The sequence below is a fragment of the Polypterus senegalus genome, chromosome 10 (genome assembly GCF_016835505.1).
Source record: "Polypterus senegalus isolate Bchr_013 chromosome 10, ASM1683550v1, whole genome shotgun sequence".
Lineage (NCBI taxonomy): Eukaryota > Metazoa > Chordata > Cladistia > Polypteriformes > Polypteridae > Polypterus > Polypterus senegalus.
Window position 1 is genome coordinate 14,265,768 of NC_053163.1, and position 22,546 is coordinate 14,288,313.

At 39.4% G+C, this 22,546-nt stretch overlaps 1 protein-coding gene across 1 annotated transcript; it reads right to left on the minus strand.

Annotated features, from left to right (window-relative positions):
* Positions 1-1,060: 1,060 nt before the first annotated feature.
* Positions 1,061-19,592, minus strand: LOC120536194 (membrane-spanning 4-domains subfamily A member 4D-like). Its single transcript, XM_039764530.1, has 7 exons — positions 19,577-19,592; positions 14,757-14,914; positions 13,683-13,793; positions 9,304-9,360; positions 6,347-6,454; positions 3,319-3,435; positions 1,061-1,424 (listed from the first exon to the last, which is right to left on the minus strand). The coding sequence occupies exons 2-7, from the start codon at positions 14,907-14,909 to the stop codon at positions 1,395-1,397; spliced, it is 576 nt and encodes a 191-aa protein (XP_039620464.1). The 5' UTR covers positions 14,910-14,914; positions 19,577-19,592; the 3' UTR covers positions 1,061-1,394.
* Between the last annotated feature and the right edge of the window lie 2,954 nt (positions 19,593-22,546).

Genomic DNA, 22,546 nt, shown 5'->3' on the forward strand with positions numbered 1-22,546 from the left:
GAGTCCAATTTACTTTCTCGTAGGGAAAGTGTTGTAATTGTCCAAAAATTCGATGTTGAAATTTTAATGAATTTTGTCGTTTTAGAGCTCTAAAAATACCATTTTTGGAATTTTGTCTATCTGTGTGTGTGTGTGCCTGTAAACATGATAACTTGAGTACATTTCACTTAGGTCAACCAAATTTTGCACACAAGTATTAGGTAGAAAATGTTGATTTCTATCAACTTTTGCACTATTTCCACTAACCAGAAGTGGTACTTTTTTATTCATGCAGCTGCAGATTCCGATTTATTCAACTTTACTTTTAGAATAATTGTTCAATATATTATTAATTTGATTTGATTTGTCGTTGATGGTTCTGTAATGTACATAATATAAAAATATTATCATTGTCTTGTGGTTTACTCCTCAAATATCCATCCACATATCTGAGCATACGAGAAAGTCGAGGGGAGACCACTCCCAAATTTTTTTTTATTGTTACCTAACAACTTAGAGATGACTTCTTTAAAAGATACCCAAACCATTTGGTCCAAGTCATTCATCACACTATCAAATTCTGCATCAGAAATCAGCAAAAATTCCCATACTTCAGTTTAGCCTCAGACAAATCTAGAAACATTCTGCACAAATCCATCACACAGTCTTCATCTTTCGATAGGCTTTAACAAGCTGCTCGGTCAAACCAAGCTTAATATAACGTACTGGTAGCATCTCTTGATCTGGATCCACCAGCCTGGGTCTGAAGATGGTTTTGGCTCCAATCCGAAGTTTTTTTCAAGCCAGCCATTGCTTCTGAGCCCAAGAGAAATTCTTGGATGTGGTGGCCGATTCACAGAGAAGTCCTGGGCTTGTGTTGGCCCTGACTAGCAAGGACTCCTCACCGTGTTTAGTTCAAACAAAATAAATGTTGATTCAAGCATAGTTTTTTTTTTAATATTAGAATATAATAAATTTAAACACATTTTGAAAACAAAATACTAATATTATAATGCGTACATAAAAAATATAGTTGACAGCTAAAAAAATGTAAAAGTTGGTTTGCAATGGAGAAAAATAGTTTTAATTATTTAATTCAGTGTCCAAAAATATAAAAATCACATGTAATAATGGGGAAAAGTTTCATTGAATACCTGTGTAATTGTAGCATTATGTACAGTTAATAATTACACAAAACACACTCGCAAACACAAACCGCTCGCTTTGTGTCAGGTTTGACATTTCCGGCATGTCTTACAATCCTAAAATCATTTTCTTCATAAATGGGCCATTAGGCGCAGCCAAGTGATGTCATCCAGCATTGGGACAAGCACCGCGCCTCATGAAAGCCATAAATGTTTATTTGAGGTGTGCGACAGGCCATGTCTTCCTAATGTCAGTCCCTGGGATGCAAGTCAGCAGTTCTGCTCCAGGAAAATCACAGGCTGAAAGAATGAAAGGACGGTTAACACTCAGTGGAGTCACACGATCATTTTGCATAATTCAGAATAAGGGGCAAATATGTATATTTCTTTCAGGCTAAGTAATGAAGAATTCATATGAATAATATAAATTTATTTAAACAAGGTGTGGAGCCCGGCCGGGACGCCCAGGAGGACGAGAGGAGGGCTTGTGCCTCCCCCAGACCGCGAGGGGGCGTCCGTCCTGGTTATGTTGGGGGCCTCGGGTACAGGGCTTGGAAGCCCAGCCCTGTAGGGACCCGTGGCCACCGCCAGGCGGCGCCCGATGCCGGTTTATCCTGTGTGGTCCTCGGCCGGGGCGGGAGCACTTTGGAGGACCAGAGGAGGGCGTGTGCCTCCTCCAGACCGCAAGGGGGCGATCGCCCTGGTTGTATTGGGGGCCACGGGTAGAGGGCTTGGAAGCCCAACCACCCGTGGCCACCGCCAGGTGGCGCTCCGATGCCGGTTTATCCCGTGTGGTCCACCGCCAGGCGGCGCCCTGGTGCCTGAGGAACCCTGGAGCCCAGCACTTCCGCCACACCAGGAAGTGCTGGGGGGAAGACTTAATGTGGTGCCCGAGAGCTGCCGGGAGGACAGCCGGCACTTCCGCCACGCTGGGGCGTGGTCGAGGAAGGAATGCCGGGAACACCTGGTGCTCATCTGGGAGCATTATATAAGGGGCCGCCTCCCTTCAGTCTAGAATGGATGTCGGGTGGAAGTGGACAGAGCTGGAGAGAGGACTGGAGGCGGCCAGGAAAGAAAGGCACAGGAACTGTGAGCCCTAGACTTTGGGGAATCGGTGCAAGAGGCACTGGGGTTTGGGTTGCACGTGACTTTAATTTGTAAATAGTGTAAATAAATAGTGTGTGGTGATGAACAATATGTTGTCCGTCTGTGTGTGTCCGGGTCAAAGTTCACAAAGGATAACAGTTAATTTTTTTAGTAGTTTCCTGCCTTAGGTCTAAATCTGCTGGGAAAGTCTTTGGCTTTCCATCCATTCATCCATTATCCAACCCACTATATCCTAACACGAGGGTCTTCTGGAGCCAATCCCAGCCAACACAGGGTGCAAGGCAGGAAACAAACCCTGGGCAGGGTGCCAGCCCACCGCAGGGCACACACACACACACACACACACACACACACACACACACACTAGGGACAATTTAGAATCGCCAATGCACCTCACCTGCATGTCTTTGGACTGTGGGAGGAAACCGGAGCACACGGGGAGAACATGCAAACTCCACGCAGGGAGGACCCGGGAAGCGTGCCGCCTTTGGCTTTCCATGACCACAAAATGAATTAAGAAAGTCTGAATATGTTATGTTAATTTACGAGGGACGTTCAAAAAGTTTCCGCACTTTTATATTTTTGTTGGAAGCGGTGAAGGCGGGACGTGTACAAATTGGGCACTGAAAAGTTGGTATGATGCTGGGAAAATTGAATCGCAAAGGAAGGTGACTTTGTAGAAAAGTGATGGAATTTGTTTTTGAAATTCTTAATAAATAGAGTTAAAGAAAAGTGTGGAATCTTTTTGAACATCCCTTGTATTTATCGTATCATTAAGTCTTATATAGATCAAGTGACATCCATACTGAAGAATGAATATTCAAACAATCCAAATCTAAACTGTGAAGAACAAAATGGATGCTTGTGATTGAGGACATGAAAAAAAAAAAAAATCATTATTTGTAGAAGTTTTAACATGTATGTAATACTGCACCATTCCTCTGTTTTAAACTTCAAATATATGGTTATGAAGAGGGCACTAATAATCCAGTTCTCCAATTACTTATGTCAGGATCATGAAAAGTACAACAAGGAAAGCAAAACTACTAAATGATATCTTTTCATTTGAGAAATGAATACCTCTTACCAGAACATTGAAGTCATCCCGACACACTCCTCTCCCAGCAAAATGCACTGAGACAATGCTGACAACAATCTCCAGGGCGTGGAGAACGGCCGACAAAATGCTGACAGAACTGATCATCTGTCAAAAAAGAAGAAGGATGTGATAGCGTAGTTGGCAGGATTCCAGCATATGAATATATACAGATAGGTATTTAGTTACATATCGATTGGATGGTCGAGTTTCTACATATTGATATTATTAAATCATAGTCACAGCATTACATATTATAAAAATCATAGTGTATATAATAGTTTTTGTGGAGAGTATACTTTATAGGAAGTCCATAGAGTATTCCAGAGGGAAAATAAAAACTCTACACAATGAAAGGTGAAGTTTTCTTTACATAAAAACTCCAAGTAAGGCCTCTATACAGCAATTGTTTTATATACGGATAAAGAAGTTATCCAGAAGAAAATGTTATGCTCAATGCAGATGATCGAATCTGGTTTCAGTAACCCTAACATAACATTCTCAAACCCACCTAATCCAGTCCAGAGTCACAAGGGGCCACACGTCTTCAAATAAAAACTCTCTTGGATGTGTTAATCTTCTGCATGAAATCTTTAGACATCGACCCCTTTATCAGATCCATCAACGCTAAGTAAATTTTTACCAAATATTAGTTAACCATAGACAGGCAATGTCTGTCATTCTTATCTGTTAGCAGTGATATTGAGAGCACAAAAAATTGTGTGAAGCCTGTGAACTGAAGGACTATGATGGGACTGGGACATGGGACACCCTCCCACCCCACCTCTTTTCAGTCCATAATCATGGTTCAGAATCCTTATTGAAGTTCATTTTTAAAACTAATTTCAAAAAGATGCTTGATTTGCAAGATATTACTCTGGTTTTCATTGGCAGGGATGTGTATCTTTCAGACACCCTTGAAAAAAGTGTGCTTTTAATGGCACTTTAGTGGGTTGTCTGCATCCTCATAGTGCCGATGCTTGACAAAGAACCATTTAATTCTTTAAAATGTTCTTTACATTTGTGCTTTGAAAAGATTCCTAATATGTGGACAAAACAGAAACCTTTAATGTCCACCTAGTAGGCCACCAGGCAGGTTATAATAGACCAAGAGAACTGGAACTGAGCTTGTCTGATTGTAGGCAGCAGTTCTTTTAATATCAGGAGCCCACCCAGGTAGGAGCAAACCCTGGACAGGGACAGGGTGAACACACACACACACCCCACCACCAGGGCCAATGTAGTATTGTCAATCTACATAACCTCCATGTGTTTGGACTGTAGGAGGAAATCGGAGCACCCAGGAGAAACTTGCACAGACATGGGGAGAACATGCAAAGTCCACACAGAAGATGCAAACCCTGGACTCCTTACTGTGAGGCAGCAGCAAGTGCCCCTGTGCCACCTATGTGAACACTTTTCTGATAACATTTGTAGCCCCCTGGCCAGGATACCTCAACGCTGGAAGGACCAGGTGAACAAGCGTGTCCAGAATGTTACCTCCCATGGAGTGCTAGATGGCAACTCCCCAGGGTTGCAGCGGTGCCTCAGACTCCTACAGGGCTCCATGGGAGTTGGAGTTTGGTGCAACCCTGTTGTGATCCGTGTGCGCCGCCAGGGTGTTCTGCAGCAGGATCTACCAATCCCTTGTGGGTAGTTCTACCACCACACCCAGAAGTGCTGCAGGAAATAGGTCATCATGCACCTGGGGCACTACCGGGCGTGTTATAAAAGCCACTACTATGGGAGCCAGACTTGGGAGGAGGGATACGAAGCTTACCCAGAGGAGTGGAGTAGAGAAACAGAAGGAAAAGAAGAGTATTGTGTTCGTACTGACCCCTACTCTCTCTTCTGTTTCTTTTTCTGGTTTCTTTGTGGTGGCGGTCTGCGCCACCACCACCTACTCAAAGCATCATGATGCTCCAACAGTGATGGATGGATTAAAAGGCAGAAGTCTACATGACCATCATCATCAAGTCCTTCCGTGAGAACCCTAAATCCAAAGAGGACTGTTTCATTTATGTTAGGTAGAATGCCCAGAAGGGACCGGGCAGTCTAATAGTCTGGAATCCCTACAGATTTTATTTTTTTTTCCAGCCGTCTGGAGTTTTTTTTTGTTTTTTCTGTCCACCCTGGCCATCGGACCTTACTCTTATTCTATGTTAGCTAATGTTGACTTATTTTATTTTTCTTGCTGTGTCTTTTATTTTTCTATTCTTCATTATGCAAAGCACTTTGAGCTACTGTTTGTATGAAAATGTGCTATAGAAATAAATGTTGTTGTTGTTGTTTGTGCTTGTGCCGGAGTGACTGCGTTGGGCTTGTGGGAAATGAGGAAGGCGTTTCCCACGAGGAACGACAGAAGAAAATAAATGTGTGTGCCTTGAACTTGTGTCCTGTGTCTGTCTGTGTTGGGTCCGGGCGGCGGTGCGCCCTCTGCAGGCCACACATTTTGAATGAGAAATTACGTCTTATTCTGTCTGGACGCTTGAAACTTCAGGGGGGACCCCCGCTCTCCCCTCGCTCTCTGATCTGATGTTACTAAGTCTGGACACTTGAAAAATCAAAGGAGGACATGAGCCTCACATCTAACATTAATGGTAAAAACTTTGCTCTGTTATGAAATCAGAATTGAAAAGAGAGTACCGTCACTTATGTATTTCTACTGCGGACACTGGTTAAATAAATTATGTTACAGAATAAATACATTTATTATATTTTCCACCTCCTTAGCCTGTGAAGATTTTCTCAGTACTCTGCTGGTCCACAACCATTGGTTGGTGTAATATACTGGCTAACAGTGCACTATAGTGACTAAGCCACTGGACCCAATGGTCAGCCAGTTCAGTCTACAAGCCCCACCTAAGGAAGTCATGTGACATGCCTGTGCGCCAATTGTAAAAATGCAAGTGTACTGTGACCTGACTTTGTAAGTCACCGTGAATGAAGATGCCACTACTGATAGTTCGTACTGTATATGGAGAAGGAACAGATTGAATTTACTAAGAATGGAACTTACATGTTCTACCTCCACCTTTGGGCTACCAGTAGCCAAAATTGAATAGATAACCATTCCCGCCGAAGCCCAAAGAAAGCTCATAGTACTGGTAAAGTAGAAGGACTTCACCTGTTCAAAATAAAGAGACAACATCCGCTTTAAGCAATTGAAACAGCACAGTAGTTACTGAACAGCAAACTTAATACTGAACCACCGAACAAAGTGCCTGTTACTGATTATGGTATGGAATCATTTATATGCTATTTGTTTTGTGAAATGTATGGAGCAGAAGTTATTTTATGTGTTATGTTTGCAAAAAAAAAAAAAATAATAATAATAATATAAAATAATAATAATAATTCCATGGAATTTGTGTCAGTTCAACACTCCCTGGTTGCTTCTGTGAGCTTTTTGAACCCAGAGCTGCCAATAACGTACCCGAGAATGAGCCGGGCAAATGAGGGGACACACAGTCAGCAAGGGGTTAACGCAAAGTGTCTAGTGCGTTTTTTTTTTTACAACTATAAAGTATTGCCCAAAACTGCAGTGCATAAAACCTGTGAAAGCCCACGAGTTAAAAATCAAGAAATAACCCCATGTTAAAAGCAGAATTAAGCTATATAGTAATTGGGGTCTCTCTTTTCTTTGACGTTCTTTCTGATCCCGGTGTGTTTTTTTTTTTTTTAATTCCCTTGTGTCCCCCGGCTCACCCAATGGGTCTTGCAAATGGTGGAGACACCAGCAGCAGGGGTCCTCACTTAAGACTCCCGCCGTGGCTGCCTTCGTCGACGTCTGCTAGACCACTCAGGGCCAGCTGGCCTCCCGTCTTCCCCCATGCACTCTTAGCATCTTCGGGATCCCAAACAAGGACTCCATGATTATAGTACTGGCTCCTGCAGAAATTCAGCGGGGAACGATCCACCCCGTGGAGTGCCGATCGCTCCTTTTCCACGGGGCTACCGATTGTTCTGCCTCAATCTCCCTCGACTCAGGCACCCAATACTATACTCACTCATGGGTCTCTTGTATTTCTTTAGTTTGCCCCCTTCCTCTGACCTCTGAAAACCCTGTAGGATGCATATGCTGTAATCATGGCTCTAGCACTATTGAGGAGCTACCCAAAAACATTACCTATTTAATTCAAAAGCATATGCCACAGACCTGCTATCTCACAGTGGAAATCAGCAAAAAGCAACCAAACTAAAATGGTTAACTGTGGATCAATATGTTAATAAACTTGAGTAAATGATTCCCACTAAGGAAAAGTCAACTACACTCTTGGTAATTTGCTGTTAACTTGACGACATATTAAACGTTATAAGTTGACGTCTAATATATCCAATTGCGCCATATGGTACAGCAACAATCTTGTTTCTCATATTACCAAATGCCTCAATGGGCTTTAACAAACCCTCTCTTTTTTGACAGCCCCCCAAGCCTTGACTCTCTACGATAACAAAAAAAAAAAAACGTTTCTGGGGAAAAGGCAATTCCGAATAAGACCCCCTTCCAGGTACAGTAGTAAAACATGGGGTAAATACAACACACAAAGCAGAATACAAGTAATCCTCTTTCACAGAACCAAATGGCCAATCTATCACGGCCACCTCAGAAATTCGAGGGACGTTCAAAAAGTTTACGGACTTTTATATTTTCATTGGAAGTGGTGAAGTAGTAATTGGACATTAAAAAGTTGGTACGACGCTGGGAAAAATTGCATCGCAATGGAAGGTGACTATGTAGAAAAGTGTTGTAATTTGTTTTTGACATTCTTAATAAAAAGAGTTAAGAAAAAGTGTGGAAACATTTTGAATGTCCCTTGTGCAACACAACAGTACAAACTAAATTGTTCTTGCACACCAAGAACACCACAAGTTCTCCCTCAGCGCAACAACTCTCAAGGCAAAAATGCAACAGTAGATTCTTCTTCTTTCGGCTGCTCCCATTAGAGATCGCCCCAGCAGATCTTCTTCTTCCATATCTTCCTGTCCTCGTCATCTTGCTCCATTTCACCCATCACCTGCATGTCCTCTCTCACCACATCCATAAACCTCCTCCTAGGCCTTCTTCTTCTCCTCTTCCCTGGCAGCTCTATCCTTAGTATCCTTCTCCCAATATACCCAGCATCTCTCCTCTGCACATGTCCACACCAACACAATCTCGCCTCTCTGACTTTGTCTCCCAACCATCCCACCTGAGCTGACCCTCTAATGTCTTCATTTCTAATCCTGTCCATCCTCTTCACACTCAATGCAAATCTTAGCATCTTTATCTCTGCCACCTCCAGCTCTGTCTCCTGCTTTAACATAGCTGGTCTCACTACCATCCTGTAGACCTTCCCTTTCACTCTTGCTGATACCCGTCTGTCACAAATCACTCCTGACACTCTTCTCCACCCATTCCACCCTGCCTGCACTCTCTTTTTCACTTCTCTTCCACAATCCCCATTACTCTGTACTGTTGATCCCAAGTATTTAAACTCATCCACCTTCGCCAACTCTACTCCCTGCATCCTCACCATTCCACTGACCTCCCTCTCATTTACACACACGTATTCTGTCTTGTTCCTACTGACCTTCATTCCTCTCCTCTCTAGACCATATCTCCACCTCTCCAGGGTCTCCTCAACCTGTTCCCTACTATCGCTACAGATCACAAACATCACAGTCCACGGGGACTCCTGTCTAATCTCATCTGTCAACCTGTCCATCACCATTGCAAATAAGAAAGGCCTCAGAGCCAATTCCTGATGTAATCCCACCTCCAACTTGAATGCATCCATCACTCCTACTGCAGACCTCACCACCGTCACACTTTCCTCGTACATACGCAGACAAAAATGGAGATTATAATGCTAACGAAATACAGAACAATCACACATGACAATACAAATTTGTTCAAATATATCAAAACAAAGTAGAAACTAATTAATATGAATGTTAATTAATTAATATAAACAGGCAGTAAACTGCACTTACCACACAAATGTTAGGTGAACATGTAGACAGAATGCCAAGACCTCCGGTCAGAATAAACTAATGACAATGAGGGAAAGAAACATAAAAGTGTATTAATGAATTTTCATTTCTAAAGATTAAAAACGTAATGCCTTCCAGTTCTGTCAGTGTATTCAGGTCTTTGCTTTCTCATAATTTTACTTGATTGAGTATTTGTGTCAAAACTCCAGTGCTAAGAGCAGACTGTCAGGCTTCAAGAGGGGCCATTCCACAGAGAAGGCGCTGCTTAACATTGTCGACACGTTACAAATGGCCAGACCTACCAACATGTCATTTGTCTCTTATCCCACTAGATCCCTCCTCTGCCCTTGACACGGTCAAACACCGAATCCTCCTTGCCAGCCTCTCAGAGCCTGGCATCACTGGCAGGTGGTTTGAGTTCTACCTTTTGGTCAAATCCTACCTTGTGTCTTTGTCACGAGGCACTTCAACTTTGTACTTTACCTCACTAGGCCCTATCGTCATGTCTCATGGTTTTTCCTATTAGTGTTATGCCAACGTTACATAGCTATATCTGTGATTCTCTAAAAAGTACCATAGTTAGAATCTCTGAATGTATCAGGGGAAAAGGACATAGTCCTTTGTTTTTCCTTTTTTTTTTACTTTCTCATATACAAAGTATAGGGATAGTATTGTAATCGTCCTAAAATTCGATGTTGACATTTTGATGAATCTCGATGTTTTAGACCTCCCTATCTTTCTCGTATACAAAATATAGGAAAAGTATTGTAATCGTCCAAAAATTCAATTTCGAGATTTTGATGAATCTCGATGTTTTAGACCTCCCTATCTTTCTCGTATACAAAATATAGGAAAAGTATTGTAATCGTCCAAAAATTCAATTTCGAGATTTTGATGAATCTCGATGTTTTAGACCTCCCTGAGTCCAAAAATACCATTTTTGGAATTATGTCTGTGTGTTTGACTATGTGTGTGTATGTAAACATGATAACTAGAGTACAGTTTCACTTAGGTCAACCAAATTTTGAATACAAGTATTAGGTGTAAAACGCAGATTTTTAACAACTTTTGGGCTATTTCCGATAACCGGTATTTTACCTTTTACTCATGCAGCTGCAGAGTCCAATTTATTCAACTTTACTTTTATTATAATTATTCAATATATTGCTAATTTGGTTTGATTTGTTGTTGATAGTTCTTTAATGCACATAATTTAAAAATACCAGTAACGGTGCACTGCATGATAACGTGCAGTGAATACACTTGAGATGACCAAACTCCGTTTACCCTTGATCTTGATCTTTGTTGATCATATATGTGTAGAATGATTTAAAATATGAAGAGGTAGGGGAAGTGATGGCAAAGGTGGTAGGGATGAGAACGGCACCCATATCCACGTGCTGCATGGCTGCCCTTCTGTCCGCTGCCGAGAGTTGACTGTACAATAAAATAAAAATAAAAAGAGTAATAATTCCAAAACTCTTTGATTTTAATATTAAGCTGTAGTGCAGAGTTTCAGCATAGTATACGTGTAGAAAATTTTGATTTTTGATCTTGACCTTCCTGGGTTGACCTTTGACCGTGGAGGTCAATCATCACCCCCAAAAGAGGACAATAGAGGTCACGTAGTATATGTGTACTAAATTTCAGGTCAAATCGGTCAAACAGTTTGCGAGCTACAGGGGATCTCAAATCCTGGACAGACAAGCGGACAGCCACAGTAGCGTATTATATAAGAAGATAATCCTTGTCTTGTGGTTTACCCCTCAAATATCCATCCCCATATCTGAGCATATGAGAAAGTCAAGGGGAGACCACTGCCAATTTTTTTTTCCTGACTATTTTTGCCCTTGCTCTTTATTCTCCTTTGCTTCTCTCAGGTGGGGGTTAAATTGTGTTTTTTAGGTTTTGTATTTTTTTGTTTCTGCTCTTTTATTATTAACTTTGATTTTTTACATTTTTTTTTCTACTTTGACTATGAATTCATTTATTGTATATGTTTGTATAATAACCTTTGAATGTCTCTATGATAGTATAACCTGGTTAAAGGAACACCATCTCAATCTCAATTTGGCAAAAACTGGACCTTCTTGTTATCCCAAGTCATCCATCTATTCGGCACAGCATCTCTTTTCAGTTTGTCTCCTTATCACTAACACTCGCCAGTTATGTCATCAACCTTGGAGTGGTGATCAATGACCAGTTGTCCTTTGGGAATCATGTTACTATATGATATAAAGAGGATCAGACTGCATCTGACAGACTATACAGCACAACTCCTGGTCCAGGCTTTGGTCTTGTCATGTCTGGACTACAGGCAACTCTCTAGTCGCAGGAGCACCAGCATGTGTCACCAAGTCAATTTAGATGATTCAAAAAGCAGTGACACGTCTTGTGTTCAACCAGACATGTCACTACTTTCTTTAGATCACACTACATTAGCTCACCGTAGAAGCACTAAATAAGTTCAAATTCTTGATGCTTGACTATAGAGTACTCAATTGGTCAGCACCTATATACTGTATAAATAGTCAAAGTAAACTTAGAAAATGGGATTTATCAGAAAATGGAATGAACCTTCACAAAACTGATCATGCCATTTATCAGCGTTGTCTCCTCCCTTCTCAATGCAGTTGGGCCACCTGCCTGGAAATGCCTGGATTCCAGCAGAATAAAAGGTCTTCTCTCATCCTTACAACCACTCGTGCACCGCTTTCTTCACATCGTCACCTGTCTTGAATCGACGACCACTCAGATGTTTTTTTAGTGGTCCAAAAAGGTGGAAATCACAAATTGCCAAATCTGGTGAATAAGGAGGATGTGGCAATACCTCAAACTTCAGTTTCTCCAGACAACCCTTGGTGTTCTTAGCAGTATGTGTGTCATTGTCTTGTAGCAAAAGGACTCCTTGAGACAGCAGTCCCCGCCGCTTGGATCGAATAGCAGACTTCACGTTGGTCTCCAGCAAGTCACAGTAACGTGTACTAGTGACTGTAGTACCCCTCGGCCTGTAGTGTTCGGCAATAATCTGGGGGCACAAATGGTGGCGAGGACAAGATGAAACCTTTAATTGTGCTGGAATCCTGGCACTTTTGGGCAGGTGGCACGAGTGTGTTGAGATATATATATATATGAGGGGGGTCAAGCTAAAGTTAGAAAATATGAGATATAGTGTATAGATGAAGAGACTTACTGTATGTGCTCCTTCTCGACCACTCAGGTCTGCTGTTGAAGGATGCCTGCTGTTGCCACCTCTCTGTGTATTAATCTCAGTCCAGACTCTGAGACTCTTTTCATGCGTATCTCCTAGCTGGTGGAACGAGTTGCCCACCTCTATTTGAAGTCTGAACTCCCTCAATGCATTTATGAAGTTTTTGAAGACTCTTATTTGATGAATTTATGCCTAACTGTTTTTATTATATAGGAATTGTAACTAGTCTGGATTTTGTTATGAGCTCTTAATAAATAATAATAATAATAATAATAATAATAATAATTCTTTACATTTATATAGTGTTTTTATCATTACTCCAAGTGCTTTTCAGAGTGAACGGGGAGACACTTCAGCCACCACTAATGTCTAGTATCCGCCTGGATAATGCGAAGGCAGCCATTTTGATGCCACTATACTCAACACACATGAACTATTAAGTGGTGAAGTGGTGAGTAAGAGATAGCCAATTAGAGACAGGGGATGACTAGGCCATGGTCTACAATTTTCCCAGGACATCAGGATACACCCAACTCTTTATGAAGGATGCCCACAGATCTTTACTGACCACAGATAGTCAGGACCTCGGTTTTATGTCTCTTTCGACGGACCACGCCATTTTTACAGTAGAGAATCTCTATTACTGTACTGGGGCATCGGGATCCACATTCAGTCCAAAGGGTAAGTGCCCCCTGTGGGCATCTCCAGCACCTCTTCCATCAGCAACCCAAGTACCTTCCAAGTACTGGTGGGGCCTGAACATGCTCGGGTTCAAGTGGATGACCTCTTTCCTTGTGATGATCACTTTTGTAACCTTGTCCTGTCACACTTGTTCCTAAAGAGCCCCCCAGACTGATGTTAATTTGATTATTTTGACTAATTATGCTCATCTAACAAATGTATTTATAAATGTGAAACAACTGATATAGGTAATGCTTTATACCGCGGGTCCTTCCTACACCTTGCCTCTGGTCTTGTGATGTGTGCTGTTCTACATTACTGTAATGTTTCTCTTGTTAATTATGATCCAATTTTTATGATCTTGTTGTTACTTTGGTATACTTGTCAATGAGAAAAAAAAAGACATTTATGAAATTACTGCTCACTCAATGCAGCGTGAAAGTATTCAAATCTAAAACGTATCTTTTAGCAATTAGCCTACACCTACCAGGACACTTGGCCAAGAAAACACAGTTGGATATATTCCCATTTTAGCATGTGGTTGGTACAGGCATATTCCAAGGGAAAGATTGACCAATCCAAAAATAATATGAGCAATCTGTAAAAAAAAAAAAAAAATTATCTGTCAAATTGTTTAAAAAGCTGCCTCAACAGAGTTTATACTTCAATGATCCCTCTGGCATAAGCAGTAGTGCCAGAGGGGCACACAAACAAAAACCAGAGCATGCCGTTGGCAAATCTGCCTAGTGCATGAGCTTCATGACAGCATGGACGATCGATAAAGATGTTCTGTTTTAATGGAAAGCTACTGAGTGAAGTGCAGTCGGAGCTCTTAGACAGGCCATGATGGATTGAGAGGTCAGTCACAAAAGAGGACATGTCTGATAGACATTGGCTGGTTAGTGAATCAAAAAACAGAACCTTCCTGAATGTGTCAAAGCTCAGAAAATGAGCCCTGCTGTTTAATGTAAGACGGGATCCATTCGTCTCCTGAAGCTGCATGGCACTGAGTGAGGAGCTACCCTGGGCCACCAGTCCAAAACTGGCAACTTATTTATAATACCTGGTTACCCAAATACATACAGTTTACTGGTGTGGGACAAAAAAAATAAGAGTGTCCCCACTCAAAAAAAACCACAGTGAAAGCATAGTTAGAATGTACAGACCCCACTTCCAGTCCCATGAAGCTCTTAGGCAGAAATGAGTCACTATGCCACCAAATAAAAAAAACTGTAATAAATATCATACTTTGAAATAGGATTAAAAATAAAAGATGCCTTTTAATGCTGCTTCTGCATAAACGCTGTTTTAGAAATGACCATCAATTCCACCACACTAAAGACATTCAAATAAGCCACATGAGTTGAGCTTTCCTTTAAATAGCTTAACGTTTCAGCTCTAATTATAGAATAAGACTCATGTATTAATAAAAAAAAAAAAATCACCTATTTTCATTTTATAATACGTTGGTCATAAAACAAGCATCAAAGGAGAAGACGATCGATTATTTTATTCAGAAGACTCCACCACTACATTTCTAATCAATTCATGATGGACTTACCCCCAGTCCTTTGGGGTTCCCTTTGAGGAACACCTTGTAAGAATCTTCAAACTCGCAATTAAATGTTGCTGGCAGGTTTGAACCTTCACTGGGAGTTTTTAAATAGCGGATTTTAATGACCATGCGGTCATCAGCCTTATATGTTTTAGCCATGACTTCTGTGTGGTAAAACAAAAAACAATAAAATGATGAGCTATAAAAATAAATAAATAATAAAGTAAAATAAATAATAAAATATATAAAATGCTGAAAACTATTCTTTTAACAATGAAATTCATATTCATTTTAGTACACAGTATATAAGCAAACAGAGATTAAGACACAACATGACTAAAGTTTTTAAAATTATAAAAGTAAAAAACTAAAATTAATATCTATCTATCTATCGTATCATGCCTACTACAGTACCATTAATAATAATCTATCTATCTATTTATCTATCTTTATTGTTTGTGTTGATTAATCTGTGAAACGTACCTTAAGTTGCATGTAAAATGTATGATAAGGTGCTATATAAATGAAGTTGTTGTTGTTATTATTATTATTATTATTATTATGCCTAATAAAATTAATACCTAATAAAATTAATACCTATCTATCTATCTATCTATTATATAGTGCCTTTCACATCTATCTATCTATATTTATTGTTTTTGTTGATTAATCTGTGAAAAGTACCTTAAGTTGCATGTAAAATGTATGATAAGGTGCTATATAAATGAAATTATTATTATTATTATTATTATTATGTCTACTAAAATTAATATCTATCTATCTATATATTATATAGTGCCTTTCACATCTTTCTATCTATCTATCTATCTATCTATCTTTATTGTTTGTGTTGCTTAATCTATGAAAAGTACCTTAAATTGCATGTAAAATGTATGATAAGGTGCTATATAAATGAAGTTGTTGTTGTTATTATTATTATTATTATTATGCCTACTAAAATTAATATCTATCTATCTATCTATATTTATTGTTTTATTTTAATTTTAATCTGTGAAAAGCACCTTTAGTTGCATGTACAGTAAATGTATGATAAGGTGCTATACATAAAGTTATTATTATTATTTTTATTATTATTATTATTATTATTATTATTATGCCTGCTAAAATTAATATCTATCTATCTATCTATATTTATTGTTTTATTTTAATTTTAATCTGTGAAAAGCACCTTTAGTTGCATGTACAGTAAATGTATGATAAGGTACTATACATAATAATAATAATAATAATAATAACTTTATTATTATTATTATTATTATTATTATTATATTATTATTATTATTATTATTATCCTGCCTACTAAAATTAATATCTATCTATCTATCTATCATATAGTGTTTTAATTATCTATCAGTCTGTGAAAGCTTTTAGGTTCATTTTATGCCCGGCGTAAGCACATCTGAATTATTTGAAGCCAGAATTTAATATGTCGTTTTTAAATTAACATTTGCAGTGCTTTAATGCACTACATTTCCTACAACTGAATGCATAATATTTGCACCCCAGACACTAAATACGCAACTCCATAACAGAACGCAGAATGCTCATAATCTGAATCCTGTGCATCTTTTGAAAACGTTTTAATTTTTTTTAATCACTTCTCATGGCGAATGGTAGACCTGAAGTGTCTCGCTTGCAGTCGAACTAATTTTTCTGAGACTTGTGATATATTATTTTTTTTTTTTCTCTGAATTCTATCGAACAATATTAAAAGTACAACATCTGAAACCTTTCATTAAATCGATGTCCTATTGCCCGCGGTCTCCTTATGCTAAGGCTTTTCAGGAGTGCGCGCGACGACATGTATCTTAATATATAGCATAGACCTACAAGAACGTTTCATTAATAGTATCTGCAATTCTTCAAAAATGAATTTTGAAATTCTTCCTTTAATCTTCTCTTTTGAAAAATGGCGTGCAAACTACACCCGAAGTACAATTGGGAACAACGCCCAGAGCCAGCAGTCAAAGAGAATACGCTCAGCAGGTCGGGGAGCTCCATGGCTGCACTTAAAGAAGTTTATTATTCGAATTTTAAAATTATCTTTGATAGTTTTCTTAATACAAAATGTGGAACTTTAAGAATAACATAACAAGTAAACGGAAGGTGATTTTCTTCTTGTTCTTCTTCTGTCTTTCGAATTATCTCTGCATGGCTCCTATAGCAGCGCACCCTAAGTTCGAATCCTTGATGGTCGCCTACGAATTTAGTGGTTCAGCACTTATGTGTACGGAGACACTTGTGAGGTAAATAAAGGCGTCAGAGTGGTTCTTCAGAGCGATGCCATATACGGAAAACATTTTGGTTCCCAAAAACTCCATCTAGGCTCCACAAAGTATTTATTTAAATCTGTAGCGGGCTCCGTGAATAACCAGATGATAACAGATTTGTGTAATGCCAATTAGTATTGCATTTAAAACGACTCTCACAGCATAGGCACAATCACACAGGCGCAATCCAGATTTTCTTCATTTGTTGTTCTCGTGCTTGGCAGCCTATAAATTAAAGATTTCAGATTTTTCTACATATTAGGAAATTTTTTCAAAGCACAAAGAACCAAATTCATGTGCAAAGACCCCTTTCCAGAATGAAATGTTGCTTTGTCTTTCAAGAGTTCTACGAGGAACCATACAAACGCCATTAAAGAACTGCTACTTATTTCAGGGTGCACGCTGCGTGTCGACTACTCGGGTCTGCCGATGAACGTCGTCTGGCGATGCCACCTCAGATCTCAAGATGGACTTTTCTTATCTGTAGCACGAGCTGCCCACCTCAGTCCAACATGCTGACGCCCTCCTTAAGAAGCGTTTGAAGGCTCTTGTGCTGTAAAAATCCTTCTAATTGATGGTTGCTACCGGTATGTGCGGTTCTTAGAAGCTGAGAAAAGGAGAACTCTTTATGCCAGAGGGGACTATTGTTTTTTCCCAAAAGAAACATCCAGATGAAGGTTCCTAAAAGACTTTTATTTGTTTAGATTCGTTAACAGGTTCATAAATAATAATGAGTATAAAATAACACATTTGTGAACTAGCAATTAGTTTTTTTTAATCTATTCGAGTCCTACTGCATATAAATATTTCTGTTTTTTCTACATATTAGAAAATATCTCACACGCAAAGAACCTCTCCCGGAATTAAATGGTATCATATGAACCACACAACCCGGATAAAGAGCAATTTTTGAGCCGTTATTTTTTAAGATTTAGCCTGTTCTGTTCGGTCTAGAAGTCTCCACTTGCGATGGTCAATTTTATAATCGTTTGTTTCAAAACAGAAATGTTACTCGATTGTGTTCTGGGAGTCGCTTTGGATAAAAGCATCTGCTAAACGTAAATGTAAATGCGAATCGACGTTTTGTACAAACCGGTAGATCGAAATGAGTCCAAATTCAAATTTTAAAAAATGTAGTCAAACCCTCTCCTAATGGCAGAGTCGGTCAACCCATCAGGCGACATAAGCGGCCGCTTATAGGACGCTGGCATCTGAGAGGGCGCCATTCATGAAAAGTCAAGGGATGCGCGCTCCAGACACCGGGTGGTTTGGGGCTTTGTGGGGGGCAAAGCCGTGGAACTCTGAGGACACTGAGCGGGCGCTGAAAAAGTAAAACAGGGCACACTCCGTACATGAAGGAGTCCACGTTCCTCAAAAAGGGGCACCATTTGTGCTGTTGTGGTCTAGAGTTTTGCGCTCTGGACACTGAGGGGATAACCCCTTGATAATACTGACTACCCACTATGGACAATGAGGGGCGAGCGATGTCGGTTCACCCAGTGCAGAACCCCGAATGGGCTTCGACCGACACTGCCCGTATACATTCCTGAATATGGGGATCTAGAACATTCCTTATTTTATTCGAAGAAATTTACACTGCATATTTCGTAATTCATAAAACGGAAAATGAAAATGAAAACAAAAAAATATATATTATAAAGGTAAATAAGGAAAGCAACAAAACAAAATCAATTCCTTAAAACATTGCTAGAAAACATTCCTGATTTATTTTATATATATATTTTTTTTTATTTAAGGGGCTTTTGCTTGCTTTATTTTTATTTAATTTTCTCTGTGCAATCCGTAACTTTTTTTTATTTGACTCGTACATTTGTGGGACATTTGTCAAGATGAAAAATCTCTAAATACTTATTTCATTTATAACATAAAATCATTATAATTTTTATCAATTCCACTTATCAACCTGAAAGAGAAAAATCACTTTTAATTTAGCATGCAGATGCTTTTACATGATAGATAGATAGATAGATAGATAGATAGATATAATAGATAGATAGATAGATCCCATAGAAATTCACATAGATCCAGATAGCATAGATAGATGATAGATAGATAAAAAAGATAGATAGATAAAATAGATACTATTAATCCCAAGGGAAATTCAATAATGCAGGTCTGAACAATAACTTTAAATAAAAATAAACAGTTTTAACTTTGAATGTTAACGTTTTTACAGGTAAATAACAAAAGGCGACGAGAAAGACGGTTTAAATGGTTGCGAACTTACTTTTAGTGCTTCGATTTTATTGGTGCCGTACGCTCAGCGCTGTATGCAAAGGCGCTTTAAATCGGGTGTAATGTTTCTGTATCACCCTAACGAGCAAACTGGCTCTCTCGTGTGTGTGTGTATATATATATATATATATATATATATATATATATATATATATATATATATATATATATATATATATATATATATATATATATATATATATATATATATTTTGTGATCGTGTACTTAAAAGAAGCTTTACTAAATGTTAACAATTACGAATCCCCGGCTCGTCTTACCTGTCTGTCTTGTGAAGGTGCGCTGCCTTTGTAACACAAACATGCACGCAGTCCAAAGATTTGGCAATGCGCAGACTCCGTCTGTCGCGGTCGGTGGGTGGGTGTGTGATGGGTGGTGGTGGTGGGGTGGTGTGCTGGTGGGGAGCTTCGGGGCAGCATTGGTTGCACTCTTGGAGCTGCTAAACGGTCAATGCACAAGTTCAGCCACAAAACCAAACATGCCGATTTCATCTGTATTTATTTTTAGTTGTGCAGCCAAATGCCATCTTATATTCTAAACGCATTGACCTAGTAAAAAAAAAAAAAATCAGTTTTGATGTAGAAGGAAATAATGCAGGCATGGTCATCACTAACGTGCATTGGAAGGCTTGTAACTGATAAGCTCAATAAAGATCAATCCACACATTTCACTTTACCAATTTTAAAGCCGGACTAAGACCCTCATGGAACCCAGATTGTCGAAACTCACACCCATCCCACAGTTCCAGCTCCAGAACAAAATGGAAAGAGGAGCGACTTCACATGATATCTGGGGATGGGGCTTCCCTCGGATAAATGACCCATGGAGCCGAACCTGCCCCCTTAAATACCCCACACCAGCCCCGTCATCTCGTTATCTCTAAAAGGCACACATGTCAATAATAAATCAGGTAGATGGACTGCAGTAGAAAACAAAATAATAAGCTCCAAACGTTCACAGTGGGTCAACTTCACGTTATTGTTTTTAGTTTAATAGTTTATTACAATAACTGTAACAATATTTGACTGTAACGTCACCTCCGCGTAAAATCAACGGTCTTTTCAAAGCGCATGCAGTTCACGAACATCAACTAAACAATTTCAAGACGTTCATATGTAACTGAGTGTTTTAGCCTCGCATATTTGAACCAAATAATCTAAAACGTCGTATAAGGAATCCATAATTCGGGTTTGACGTTGTTTGGTGCGTCTGTTGCCGCCACTTGCGTTCTTGTCCACGTCGGTGGACTGCAAGGCCGTTTCCTGACTGTCGGTAATCCCAGATTTATTGCTCTCAGACACTACGTGTACGGCTTGCTGAAATCATCATTTTGGCGTATTAATGCATCCATCCATTATCCGACCCGCTATATCCTAACTACAGGGTCACGGGGGTCTGCTGGAGCCAATCCCAGCCAACAGAGGGCGCAAGGCAGGAAACAAACCCCGGGCAGGGCGCCAGCCACCACAGACGTATTAATTAATTAATTAATTAATTAAATATTTGTATGTATGTATGTATGTTAAAGGTGTCAGGTTTAGTTTTCGGCAAAGCATTGCCGGTATTAATTACTCCTTTAGTCGGACCACTTCGTCCTCTTTCTGAATGACCATCAATTTGATTTTTTTTTTTTCTCACAGTGCTTCTTTATTACGATACCATAGTAATTCTTCTTCGTTCCCATGAGACGCATCCTCATGAAGGTTCCAGAAAGATCCTTTATTTATTCAGACCTGTAACGGGCTGCATACCAGTAGCCATAAATAGATGCTAACAGATTTGTGAAATACCACTAAGTCACGAATTTATAAAAGACTCGTGATGCATATAATCACACCGCCTGTGTCCAGAATTAATAAATATGTAACTGACCTGCTAGGTATAGCTCACCATATACGCAGATTTCACTTCATGTTAATACATGTCAAACTATTTGCTAGATATTTCTCTCCATCACACCAGGAAACACAATTTAAATACTTACCAGAAATCGTGTGAAAAATGGCCGCTTTGGCCCCGTTAGTTTTAACAACAACAACATTTATTTATATAGCACATTTTCATACAAAAAGTAGCTCAAAGTGCTTTATATAATGAAGAAAAGAAAAATAAAAGACAAAATAAGAAATTAAGGGTGGACAGAAAAAACAAAACAAAAAAAAAACTTCAGATGGCTGGAGAAAAAAAAAATAAAATCTGCAGGAGTTTAAGAGTATACCTGTGCATGTTGGCGATCGGCGTGAGCTTGACCGTTTCCTATTATTTGCCATTTTTTCCCCCTCACATATGCTATTGCTTTGCAGAGTCCCAGGCTGTGCACATCCGAATCACCCTGATGGTAGACTCTGCCATATTTTAGTCCACTGCGAGGCAGCGAGTCACTGAAACCCAACCAAGCCCAGCAGAAGTGACCCCAAATCATAAGAAGCCACACCACCCTCAGTTTTTTCATGGTACTTTATGGTTCTGTATGTAGTTCTTCGTATCCATAGCTGGACAAAGCACCATTTCTTGAAGGGTTATTTGCATGTGAAATTGGCTCTTTGTGCATTGAAAACATGTAGAGATATGCAGAAAATATGTAGAAAAAACTGGAATCTTTACTGTATGGTAGGCCACCTAGAAAGACACTAACAGATGAAGAAAACCTGAATTTGGCCTGTGTGACCTTAGGAGTCCTTTAAAAATCAGGAGCCATTGGCATTTCACAAATCTGTTAACACCTACGGGTATTTGCATAACAGAACTTGCTACGAGTCTAAATAAATAAAACTTCTTTCTGTAACCCTCTGTGTGGATGAGTTCATTCGGAGCCAAACACGGTCCGTCTGTGGCATCGCTCTGAACAGCAGGCACCTTGATTTTGGGTGTGCCAGGGGCAGGTTGGATGGCACTTCATTTACCGAGTTTAAGACATTTCGTTATTTTCTTTGTATAGTTATAATTAATAGATGATGAATCAATCCTTTCATAATATTTATGTAAACTACATTATTACGTTCAGGTTTTTAAGTTGCAGTGCCATGCTGATATTGTATGCATGTCCATTGCATTTTGCTATTTATATTATCGTCACATAGAGTGGTGTGAAAAACTATTTGCCCCCTTCCTGATTTCTTATTCTTTTGCATGTTTGTCACACAAAATGTTTCTGATCATCAAACACATTTAACCGTTAGTCAAATATAACACAAGTAAACACAAAATGCAGTTTTTAAATGATGGTTTTA